The sequence below is a fragment of the Setaria viridis genome, chromosome 8 (assembly GCF_005286985.2).
Source record: "Setaria viridis chromosome 8, Setaria_viridis_v4.0, whole genome shotgun sequence".
Taxonomy (NCBI): Eukaryota; Viridiplantae; Streptophyta; class Magnoliopsida; order Poales; family Poaceae; genus Setaria; species Setaria viridis.
In genome coordinates, this window is record NC_048270.2 from 22,810,993 (window position 1) to 22,823,712 (window position 12,720).

At 48.0% G+C, this 12,720-nt stretch overlaps 2 protein-coding genes across 4 annotated transcripts; one reads left to right on the plus strand and one right to left on the minus strand.

Moving 5' to 3' along the window:
* The first annotated feature begins 6,006 nt into the window (after positions 1-6,006).
* On the plus strand, positions 6,007-10,777 carry LOC117833452 (uncharacterized). Of its 3 annotated transcripts, XM_034712944.2 has the most exons (10): positions 6,007-6,146; positions 6,224-6,491; positions 8,263-8,372; positions 8,873-8,941; positions 9,488-9,603; positions 9,685-9,739; positions 9,822-9,942; positions 10,030-10,077; positions 10,175-10,269; positions 10,359-10,777. In XM_034712944.2, the coding sequence occupies exons 2-10, from the start codon at positions 6,347-6,349 to the stop codon at positions 10,455-10,457; spliced, it is 858 nt and encodes a 285-aa protein (XP_034568835.1). In that variant the 5' UTR covers positions 6,007-6,146; positions 6,224-6,346; the 3' UTR covers positions 10,458-10,777. The 3 variants fall into 3 exon arrangements, with proteins under 3 accessions (XP_034568835.1, XP_072151671.1, XP_034568836.1); XM_072295570.1 differs by lacking the exon at positions 6,007-6,146 and having other exon boundaries at positions 6,151-6,491; XM_034712945.2 differs by lacking the exons at positions 6,007-6,146; positions 6,224-6,491 and adding an exon at positions 7,935-8,075.
* On the minus strand, positions 9,857-12,371 carry LOC117833451 (pentatricopeptide repeat-containing protein At5g56310). The gene has a single exon (XM_034712943.2). The coding sequence runs from the start codon at positions 12,319-12,321 to the stop codon at positions 10,867-10,869; it is 1,455 nt and encodes a 484-aa protein (XP_034568834.1). The 5' UTR covers positions 12,322-12,371; the 3' UTR covers positions 9,857-10,866.
* Between the last annotated feature and the right edge of the window lie 349 nt (positions 12,372-12,720).

Consider the following 12,720-nt stretch of genomic DNA (forward strand, 5'->3'; position numbering starts at 1 on the left):
AACGATTTTGGAAAGTTTAGGGAGTAGAATACCTGGTTTTGTAGTTTGCGGGGTGAAGTGGTCGACCCTCGATAGTTTGGGGGGTTATGTAGACTTCTTCTTATAATTAACAGGCTACCGGAAGCTACATAGGACTCCCGCGTATCCGCTTCTCCATTGCCATTGGCCCTTGCGGTTGCTTTTTTATTTCAAACCTCTATTGTCAACATACAAATAGAGGTGGTAAAGGCCTAACAAATTTAAAGATTGGGCTCAATAAGGACTGCGCTATAATAATATATGATTTTGAGCTAAAAATAGATAGGGCTGAGTTGGATTGTGAAGGAGGCATAAGGGTCATGATTCATTATCACTCCTACGTACAAAACAAGTGGTACACATAATTTTGGTAATAGCAAATACAAAAGCAGCTCTAAACCAGATTCCGTGAAAAATTAGTTAGTCTAGGAATCTAGTTTAGAGCTTTTTTATTTTCAAGGGTTCATGGAGATAAATGGTTTAGATCAAGCTAGAAGAATTTGCATTGGCTAGGTAAATGAGTACCATAGAGAAAATGGTATTAACCACTAATTGTTACCGTCACAACTCATAAACACAAATGGCACAAAAGTCGCCATATGCGATGCCCCCCCCCCATAGCTATTCGTTAGGTTTCTTTTTAATCCAATGGCTTTACACATTACTACATTGGTAGCATGGTTGCGAAATACTGAATATATGTTGAATCACAATCAGACAAATAAAAGGAATATACACAACTAACTATAATGTTGCGATATACATGACTAACTATTATTATACAGCTCCATTCATCCATATCTTAACTTAACTCTACTGAGTTTAAAGCACTCTCAACCGTTGGATCACATCAAACCTCCCTTACTCTCTCGATGTGTATATAAATCACCATCACACACTGAAGGGTAACCCTAATCTGCGACTTTCTTCCTCGCCGCCATCACCTCCTCTCCTTAGCCACCCTGCACTCTCTTCCACTGCTCGCCCCCGCCCCTTATTTCTACTGAACAATTCCTTCACGGCACCATCTTTCGTTGTGGCTGGATCGGAAGAAATCTCACTATATTCTCCACTACCAAGATCACTCATTCTCGTCGCCCTCCTCTGATCCACAACCAATAGCATCACCGCAGTCTCACCGCAATCAACCTCCATAAAAATGGGTGAATATTAACCCTCAAAAGGTAAAATGTAACGCCCATAAAATTCACCAACCAAAATCACTCGCTAAAAATTATTTTCAAAATCTTTTACCGTTTGGGCTCCCAAATCCTGTCTTCCCGGTGAATTCGCCGTCCCAGCACCAAAACCGACCGCCATCCGTTCCTTTTTCCTTCTCCTCTCCACAAGTCATGCTACATGCTGGACGGAAGACCGCCGCGCGTACCCGCGACCGGTTCCGCAATCATCGCCGTCTCTCTCTTTTTCTTCTTCTCTTTTTCCCTCTCTCTTTTTCCTCTTTCTCTTTTCCTTCTCCCTTTTTCTTTTTCCTTCCTTCCTCTTCCTCCTGCGCACCGTGCCTAGCTTCCTGGCCGCCCTGCACAGCACCCCTTCCCCGCGTCGCGACTGCTCCCTGCCGCGCGTGCCGCTTCCCCCTGGCCCCACACCCTTGGCCCGCGCATGCCCGCCTCCCGCAGGCTCACCCAACGCCGCCCCACGTCCTGGCCTCCTAGCGCACTCCCCTAAGCCCCCCTACCACGCCTTTACCTGGCTACCCGGGCCCGCTCGCGCCTGCACCCATGCGCAGAGCACACGCGTGCTCCTCCCGCAGCCCCGCTGGGCCCCTACGCACTGCGCCCACCATGACGCTGCCTGGCCCACGCTCGCCCCTTGGCCACACCAGCTCGCACCGCGCCACGCTCGCCCCCGGGTCCCCTGCCGCGCTCGCCGTTTCCCCCTAGTCGCGCTCTGGCGCAAGCCAGCCCTACCCGCGAGTGCACACACCACCTGGCTCCCCAACCCATGCCGCGCCTGGCCCCAGCAAGCGACCTTCCCGCGCGTTCCCCCGCGCCTTGGCCATGCCGCGCTGCACGCCACCCCGGGCCTCGCCTCCAGCGCCACCGCGCCCTCGCCTCCCTAGCGCACTGCGCCAGCACCATGCGCCCCTGACCCGCTTGCTGTGCCCGCCGCCCAGCGCGCACGCCGCTGCGCCGTGTCGACGCCTTGCCGCCCAGCGCCCGGCCACGCCATCCACGTGCACCGCCGCTTGAGCATGCCACCGCGTCCCTATTCACCTCGCCGTGCGAGCTCGGATCCACCACGCTGCGCACGTGGAGCTCCACCTCGCCACGCCACCGTCCTCTGCGCCTCCTGTGCCCGAGCATCCCGGCCGCCATTAACTCTGCCCGTTCCTGTGTGCCGCCCATTGGCAGCCGCTCCCCCTCGCCTCTAGCCTATAAAAGGCCCTCCGCTCTACTCTCCACTCCACCACTGAGCTTCCCAGCCAACTCCCCCTCGCTCCTGAGCTTCCAGTGCCGTTCCCGCCGTCTCCCGCCCGCCGCCACGGAGCCGCCTCCATGACCCGCCTCAGCCCGAGGTAAGGGAAGGAATCGAACCTCCTCAGCCTCCTCTCCATTTTCCCCCTCTCCCCGACTGTCGCCGTGCCCAGTGCCGCCTCTCCCCAACCGGCCGTCCCCCTCCTGTTCCGCGCGAGATGTTTCTGTCTCGAGGAAGAAGAAAAGGCCTTTTTGTATTTTTATCCATCCGCTTTTTCCGTTTTCATCAAGATCCTCCCACCTCTCTCTTTCCCTTTTTGAACAGATACCCTTCCACTTTTGAAAATATTTACAAAGAGGTCCCTGAATCCTTACAAATAAGCCCATGATCCTCTGTTTAGCCCCTAAAACCACCTTTACCTCGTCATTTTATGCGCCTAATCCCCTCCAATGAACCCCAAATTTGACCATGTCATTCTCAAATATATTTCCGCCGCATCAACTATAAAATCTCTAAAAATACTCATCCTTTTTCTATTTTTAGTTTACTCCCTCTCTTCGAGCTCAACAGGTAAAACTTTATTGCCTCTTATTTATTGTGTGCCCGCTTGCGTATGCCATAGATCGCATAGTGACCGCGGAGGAGCTCAAAGAGGAGCTTGAAGCCCAGTACCACAAGCCGGAGCCCGAAGATCAGTACCACGAGCAAGAACTCCCGGCCGACTTTGAGGACGGCAAGTCCAATTTCATCCTTTGATGCATATTTATCCCAATTTTTCAAACACAACCTATTGGCCTGTTTTATAAAATTGTATATTGTTTTACTGCTAAAACACGGTTGGATAGCCACTCCTTAATTGTTATGAATATTCCTTAACGTCCTATAATTATCTATAAATATGACTTGCTCTATTTGGATGATAGTTACTGCTTGAATGCTTAGGACCTTGTTACTCGTTTTATTACACCCTAAATATGACTACAATGTGTTTTATCAAAGAATAAATGTGTGAGTTTTTTAAATGAGAAAAATGGATTTTCGGGAAATAAAGGAAAGAAAATGCTTATATGAGATGGATGGGTGTTTCTTGTGTGAAATGCCAAGTTGGGCTCGTACCTTTGTGATTGAGCAAGTTGGGAGATATCCATCTTGTCACGGTTAAGGACCGAGTTGATGTGCCATATTGCCTAAACCAATTTATCGTGCAACCACTCGACCGTTGTATGCAACAACGGCTTAGCATAAATCCCACTAGTTGTATGCAACAACGGCTTAGCATAAATCCCACTAGCTGGTCTATTAGCCATCAGGAGAGCTGGTGAGCAACGAGAGACCATGGAGAAGGAGTAAGAACTGTGTGACTTAGATCCCGATTAAGACCTCGTTGGTAGGTCCTTGGTTGCTTCCGTGTTGGCTAGTCAGGCTTAGCTAAGGTGGGTAATGGCTTTGATAGGATCTGCACTGACACTAAGATGATCGTGCTACGGTACCCTACTTGTGGGTAAAGTGTACACCTTTGCAGAGTTAAAACCTATATGGGTAGCCGTGTCCACCGCATTGGATGAGTTACGGCTTGGACACATGACTAGTGTTGGGAGATGGATGATTTTCATGGTGTGTTGGATTTTGAAAGTGTCCAACAGTTGTGTCGTGAGCTTCTGCAGATGAGGAGTCCGGTAGCATTAAAACGTTGATCCTTCGTGTAGGATCAACCCCACTTATTGATTCGGTTAATAAAACAAATGCTTTGCGGAAATCCTTTTGAAAATGAAACCTTGCATGTGTTAAAATCTAGCATTATTGCAAATAAACCTTAGCCTTATCCTTGTTGTATCCTGTGCATACTCTTGCTTGTATCCCCCTCTGTGGATGGGGTTGGACTTGTTGAGTACTTTTGTACTCACCCTTGTTTTGTTGCTTCAGAGGAAGACCTGGACTTCATCGCTGAGGATTTCGAGTAGGAGGTCGCTTCCGCACCCAACGCTGCCTGTGGTTGCCTTTGCAGCATGCTTCCGCTGTCGTGTAGTCCCGAATGCTATCTCTTGATAGTAGCTTGGCTCGCTGCTGTTGTTATTTACTTATCATTTCGGCATGGCTTTCGCGCCCACTCCCTCGGGAGTTGTACGGTTTATGAACCATCTGTTGAATAAATATGTTATCAGCCTCCTGGGACTGATATTTGTATCATATTTAGTCTCTGCTTACGTGGGAGCTTCATAAACTCAAGGTGATCTATCGGCCACTAATGCTACCACTGGCTGCCCTCGCGCAGTAGAAGACAATGTCGTAGATTGAGGAGCGAATTGTATGAAGATCCAACAGCGAGGAAGGGTAACTACCAGATTGCCTTTTTGGGATAAGAGAATAACAAGTCTATATTTACAAAGATTATTATTTATGTAAGTTTCTATTTTGGTAAAATTGTATAAACCCACACATAAGTCGCTTCAAGTTTGACATTAACTTCCATAAACCATTTTATTGCAAATACCCACCCGCTTACTCAATTTTGTTGCAAAAACCACCCAGTGCGCAAAAATTTAGCCAAATCAACCCGTTTTCGTAGAGATAAAACCATTACAAGCCCAGATAGCATAGTCAAACTTGCCCAAGTGCTTGCATTAGGTTCATTTACAATTTTGCACTGTAATTTTTTTTACAGATAGTGAAACTCGATATGACAGTTTAATCTCTAATTAGCTATTTTTTTGGAATCTCAAAAAATATTGAAATTATACTGCAAAGTACCTAATTTTGCTAAAGATGACATTGTCAGCTCGCTATCTTTGAAAACATGGTCAATCTCGGTTGAGTTTGCGCATAATGGGTGGGTATTTGCACCAAAATTAAGTAGGTGGGTGGGTATTTGCAACAAAATTACTTATGAGGGCAATGTCAAACTTGAACTATTTTATTTTCTTTTAATTTTTTCCATCCTAATACTCATGCTGCAATAACTGCCCACCCAATTTTGAAAGCAATAGACATATGCCATATTGGAAAAGTCTAGTTGAATAATGACCCTATGATTAAGTACTAGTACTTATCAATTAGGAAAGTAAGTTCCGCGCCCAAGAAAGAACATGAGCCCTGCTAGAAGGGTAAAAATAACCAGATGCTCCAAGATATGATTTTTTTAATAATGACAGTTTTACCAGTCCAACACTTGACCACTAGTTTTTGGCGAAATTGCATATATACACCATTGAATTCAGTTCCATCTTTCCCTTTTGATTGGTCCATAAACAAAAAAGAAGTCCCTCTGCTAATCCTGTAATCCCAATAGCATTTGATTAGACCCTTGCACATATATGTAACACTGCAAAACATGGCCTAAACTTAAAATGGGGGAAAATTTTCAATACAAAAGTTCAAACTCTAGGATCCATACCAGGGATCTACATGGACCCTGGCCCCACTGTCATCAGACCTTAAACAGAGGTAATCCCAATCTTGTCTGAGATAAGCTAGAGAGAGAAAGGGAACCTGTCAGACACACACAGAGAGGGGATCCCAACACATAATAAAATAATTAGTTTTACAAAACTAATTTCTTGTATTTAAATCGGTGCCCTTGTGCCACCGGGGCGTGGCGACAAGCCGCAACGCGACGTGCTCCTCCCCGGAACAGCGCCACCCAAACCACGCGACGACCGCCGCCGCCGCCGCCGCCGCCGCCGACCCAACTCCGCGTCCGTCCGCCACCTCCCCCTCCCTCTCTCTCCTTTCCCTCCGCATTATTCTCACGCGCTCCCACATCTCACCTCAGCACCGCGAGGAGGAGGAGAAGGGCCCGCCCGGCCGTCCAGCGCGCGGAGCGAGGTGGCCGGCGCCCGGTTGTTGCACGCCAGCGTGCAGCGGCAGGAAGCTGTTGGTTGGGAGAAGGTGGAGAATGGAGGCCGCGGCGGCGCCGCCCGCGCCCGCGCCAGCGGCGGAGAGGGACCCGGAGCACAACCACGGCTGCCTTGCCGTCAGGACGTCGCTGCCGCGGTGCGCCCTCGGCGCCGGCGGCGGCTCCTCGCTGGCTGGATATTCCGGTGAGTAACGTCTCCTGATTAATCGATTGCCTTCCCTTCCTTCTGATTTTCTTGTTTACTTTGCAATGTCTGATGCCTGCAGTTGCGTTTCTTCCTGCTCTTCCGTTTGAGTAATTCATCTAGCAGTTCCCCTGCATTTATGTATTTTTTTTTTTTGCTACTGCTTATCTTGGTGTGTTCTTGAAGCAGCGAATATTCCCTCTTCTGCTGTGGGCCTCGCTGTGCTGATGACTTCGCGGTGATATTCCTCTGATCTTGCAGAGTTCTTCACTTCTTTTCTTGCACTCTTTTCAGGAGTCCTTTTCCTTTCACGACTTTTGCTGCATTCGATGTGTTTTTCGGCCAATGTCATTTTGCGGCGTATTGATGTTAGCACCCAGATTTTCCATGAGAAAAGTCAGCAATGCATGTGCCTCTCAATCCTCTGTACTTGGTGTCGCTTTCGGCACCATTTAGCGGCGTAGGAGCGGCAGGATAAACCTAGAGGAACTAATCATGGTTCTTGTCCTTTCTCCTTTTTTTTCAGCGACCACCCAATTCGGCCAAAATGTTTGTAGCCACCGCTCTTGGCGAATGCCTCTAATTTTATTTGTTGGAAGTTTTATTCTCTGCGCCTAGTTCTTAACTTATTGTGAGATTTAAGAATTTGTAGATTAAACATAGAAGCTTAGGCAGTTGCTTATGTCTCCTTGTTTGGGAAACAGCTGCTGATCGTGTAAGTTCTTCAGTATCGCCATCTCTTGAATCTTGCTTCTATTTTGACCCGTTATTTTTACGTTAATAGTTGGCAGCTTGGCATGCCTGCCCATCCTAGAAGTTTTTTTTTTCGTTTTTATTTATGTTTGCATTTTAATTTCTTATGTCGAATTTTCAAAGTTGCCAATGATTACCAGTTCATATAATGTTTATGGCAATTGCAATGGTAAAACACTATTCCATCAACATTTACAATCATGCTCCTGGGCGTTTAGAGTTGTCAGATTCATTTGCTGCCCTCCTCTCCCTTTCCCTGTTCATTTTGGTACTAATGATGGCACCTTTCTGCTTCGAAGGCACATTATACATAAGACTAGGCACATCATTCATAAGATTAGGCCACATCAACATCTGATAGCATATTTGAGAACAAATTCTGGGTCATTATCTCAACAGCAGGGCATGCGAACAGTTGCTTTAGCTTCCGGGCATGGCTTTGTTGGGCTCACACGTCTCTTATCGGTTGGAGGCAGCCGATTTGGTAGGAAATCTTGGCGTTGATGGATCCCTTAACAGATTTGTTGGGCAATGAAAAGAGCGTTTGGTGAGAAACTCTACGGGGGCGTTTGGGTGTTTCTCAGATCAAGAACATTGTCATGTAACCTCATGTGAGGGTGGTGTCAGTTTGGTAGGATACAAAAATACTTATTTTGTCTTCATCCTATCATGATAGATCCATTTGAGTATAATAACCCTCATAAGCTAGTATTAAGGTGGCCTATAACCACATTCTGTGAGTGTAGTGTCAATAGCCCTGAGACCTCTGACCCTGAAGGATTTTTGCCTCTGGGATGCTGGGGCAGCTAGCACTGTGGGCTAAAATTGCCAGTTTAGATACTCTCCTATTGTCTCATAACCTTTCTATTTTACTTTTAGTCCAGTATATATTGATAATGTTATGATTGTGACATGTGCAAAGCTGGTTTTGTATTTGGTATTATGAAAAATATGCGAGTATGCTTATTTCAGTTGGTGTTTACTAATCATGTCAAGGAATGTCCTTGTTCTTGTGCAGATGAAGCGTCATGTGGATCACCAAGATGGATAGGGAGAAGCTTATCTTGTGTGTGCATCAAGCGAAAAGGGGCATATGAGAGAATATGCATGAACCTCACACCAGTACAGGTAAAAGTTACTGAGTTCTCAGAATTATGCAAATGATCTGATGTTGGCTCATGTCAGCGTGCATATCCAGCATCCATTCTATTAGCAGAGAAGGACAGTTAGTTTGCATAACTGCATAATTGGTACTTAGGCCTACTTTTTTGGGAGAAGAAGACCACAAATAACTGAAGTGACCACTTAAAAGGACTTCCAAGAGCTTTTCTTTGAGTCATTAATATCCCCTCTTCATGTGCAATGAGTGGTCCTGTGAATTTCAACGTACCATTTAAACTCTGCAGGACAGACATAGCAAACTAGGTGGTCCAGCTCAAAACATTATCTGATTCTTTTTTATCTTTTTTTGTATACATCATGTGTTTTTGGAAAAATTCTATACTGCCATGTTTCTGTATCCATATCGCATATCTGGGCAACATATCGAGATGATAAGTTTAATAAGCAGTTTGCTAAATGAGGGTAAAACCACTTGTTATTCTATTTCAATTGCTGCTAATTTGCAGGAAGAAAGGCTTCAGAGATTAAAGCATCGCATGAAGGTTTACTTTGATCCATCTAGACGAGATCACCAGGTGAAATTTTTGCCATAAGTATGGTAAATGATTCGTACAACTGATTAGCTCTGCAAAGTCTGTCAAATCTAATGTGGAAAACAACTGCTGCAAGTATTGGGAATTCATACGTTATCAAATAACGAGACTGATGGATACAAACAGAACAGGGCACAATGAGTTATCTCATTTACTCTGATAATTAATAGTTCAGTGCAGATATGTTTTGCATTTCTGGACAACTCCTCTCTTTGATACTGGAGGTTTTCATGCATAGATTGAAGACTTAAGAGAAAAGTTACTTCTAATAACTGAGATCATTAGTAGGTTAAAATGCAATTAACTCTTACATTTCGATCATACTTCAAAGAACTCATTATTTAGCAGTTAATTAAGTCGTATTAAATCATGCATACAAAATAGTAACTAGCAAGTATCATTGTTTTTGCAGAACTGTTTACCTCTGTGATACTGAGTTTGGCATCTTTACCTGTATAGTTATGTTTCTATTTATTCTACTCTCGCAGTCAACTGAATCCTGACAAGTAGAAATACTAACTGTTACAGGAAGCCCTGAAAGCTCTTTGGCATGCGACATACCCTGATCAAGAACTTCAAGGTTTGATATCTGAACAGTGGAAGGACATGGGTTGGCAAGGAAGAGATCCATCAACTGACTTTAGGTACACAATGACTGAACCAAACTAAAATTTCTCAGAGTACCTTTCAAAGTGCTAAATTATGTGACATTGCAATTGCTACAGAGGCGCAGGATTCATATCTCTGGAGAACCTTCTATTCTTTGCCAAGACATTCTCTGTAAGCAATATATAGCTGTTGCTTTTCCTTATTTGAAAGTGCTCTTGCTAGTGAGTAACCATCTAATTTTTTTTTTCTGCAGGCCTCATTTCAGAGGCTGCTAAAGAAACAGTGTGGTAACAGAGCCACATGGGAGTACCCATTTGCAGTTGCTGGCGTAAATATTACATTCATGATCATGCAGATGCTTGATCTCCAGTCAAGTAAGCACTGACCCAGACTCCCCAATGCCATACTGTTATGACTACAAAAATGTAATCTTCCTAACAAAATGATAATATTGACTGCAGCAAAGCCAAGAACATTTGTCCGAGCCATTTTTATTCAAATGCTTTCAGGTAGGACTGTTTCAATAACTTTTTTTGTGTGTTTCTGCTCTGAAATTTGAAATTACCTTCAGTATCCAACAAATTGCTCTCGACTTCCTTGTCCTAGAGGATGAGTGGGCATTCGATCTGCTCTACTGCGTCGCATTTGTTGTGATGGACAAGCAGTGGCTTGATAAGAATGCCTCTTACATGGACTTCAATGTAAATTCCTGCCTATAAACATCTCATCCTCCGTTAAAAACCAAATCTGCTTGTCATCATTGGTCTCATGTTTGTGATGCCACTCGCAGGAGGTACTGAAGTCAACGCGAACCCAGCTGGAGAGGGAGCTCATGCTGGACGATGTGATGCGGATTGAAGATATGCCATCATACAGCCTGCTTTGCTAGTGACCAAAATACCAAATGCGCAGGAGAAGATAACTGAGTTTGTGGTTCAACTGTATAGCACCTCCTTCCTCTTGATTTCTGGGAAGAATTTTTTAGCAACTAAGTAGATTGATGGTGCACTGGTGTCATGCTGAATTGGACCTCTGTAGATAAGTCATTAGTGTATTACCATGCAGATGAATTAGTATTGCCATCATCCGGTGCCAATGTTGGTAATATCCATATTGTTAGAAGTGCAGAATTTGTTCTTGCACTGCTCTGAGTTTGGCACTTGTCACTTGTCAGTTCTCAAACTTAATCTCTAAGGTGCATTTGGTCCATCTATTCCACTCTCGTAGCTGAGGAGCGTCACAAACTTGCAGCAGATCTGTAGTTCACTTCATGGACACAAAGCCACCAGCCAGTGCAACTAGACCAGCACCTTCTCTAGTGGTGGTGATGGCTCTGGTTGCTCCGGCGAGCCACCAACTGTGCTAGCCCCAGGGATCTTTGACAGCCGTGCCCCCTTCATCACCTTCCTCAGCTTGTCCACGTCCTGCCACCTCCCAGCTTCCGCATACAAGTTTGACAGCACAACATAAACACCATGGTTGCTAGGATCGAGTTTCAGCATCTCCATCACCGCCCGTTCAGCGATCTCGATGTCACCATGGTTCTTGCAGGCCGTCAGAAGTGCCCCCCAGATCACGGTGTCCGCCTTGCATTTCATTCTCCGTATCATCTCCTCGGCTTCCGACAGGAGCCCCGCCCGGCCGAGCAGGTCGACCATGCACCCGCAGTGCTGGATGCCTGGAGCGATCCCGAACTCCTCCTCCATGGACCTGAACAGCCGGCGGGCCTCATCCAGCAGCCCGGCGTGGCAGCACGCGGAGAGGGCCCCGACGAGCGTGGTCGCGTTCGGCAGCACGCCCTCCCGCCGCATCCGCCGGAATACGCCCAGCGCGCGCTCGCCATGGCCGTGGTGCGCCAGCCCCGAGATCAGGGCGTTCCACGTCGCCGGCACGCGCTCCGGCATCCCGTCGAACACCTCTACCGCCTCCCGGATCGCGCCGTTCTTGGCGTACATGTCGACGAGCGCCGTGCCGAGGATGGCCCCTTCTGCGCCGCCGCGCCGCGCCGCGATGAGGTCGTGCACACGGCGGCCCATCTCGAGCCCGCCCGACGCGGACCGCGCGCACGCGGACAGCACGGACGACAGCGCGGCGCCGCCGGGCTCGAACCCCTCGCGGACCATCTCGTCGAACCCCGCCATGGCGTCCTCGTGCCGCCCGTTCTGCGCGCACGCGGAGACGAGCGTGGTGTACAGGTTCGCGTTCCGCTCGGGCACCTCGTCGAACACCCTGCGCGCGGCTCGGAGGCGGCCGGCCACGGAGTAGGCCCGGACGAGGCCGTTGGCGACGTAGGTGTCGAGGTGGACGCCGTGCCGGACGGCGAGCGCGTGGAGTTGCGCGGCGACGGGGAGCGGGAGCGGGAGGTGCGCGGCGGCCTTGAGGAGGAAGGGGAACGTGTGCCGGCCGGGCGCGGCGAGTGCGCCGGTGGCGCGGAGGCGGGAGAAGAACGGGAAGGCGGCGGCGGGGTCCGGGGAGGAGGCGAGCGCGCGGAGGGTGGTGTTGAGCATGAACGAGTTGGGCGCGATGGGGAGGGAGGAGAGGAGCGCGAGCGCGGCGGCGGCGGGGTCCGGGGAGAGCGCGGCGTAGGCGGCCAGGAGGCGGGACGCGGCGAAGGTGTCCTCGGCGAGGCGGCCGGAGACGAGCATGGCCGCGTGGACGCGGGCCAGCGCGCGCGTGGTGGCGCAGCGGTCGGCGAGGAGGGAGAGGTTCGGGCGGCGGCGGCTTACGGCGAGCGGTGCCGTGGGCATTGGCATTGCGTAATTTGCGCGACTTTGAGCTATCGGACTGCGTTGGTTGCATCATTTTTGCCAGGTGCGAGTTCGCGACCAAGTCCTTTTTGTTGCGACATGTGCGTTGCTCCTTTTCATTTACACACGTAGTATCCTTTTCAGATCGGAAGGAGATTCAAAAATTGAAAAAAAAGGTTGGAAAAAGCAGTGTCTGCATGAGTAGAGCATGCGGTAAGCATGTGTTATGTATGCGCGGATCAGATTTTTCACCAACTCATTACTAGACCGTGGGTGCAGCATTGCTGCCTATGCTTTGTGAATTGTGAGTAGCTGGTTATGCCTCGGTGGTAGTGATGTATTGTTGCTATGGCTCGGCCTCTGGTGCGTCTTCACAGCAGTGTTTTTAGTTAATTGTTAATTTGA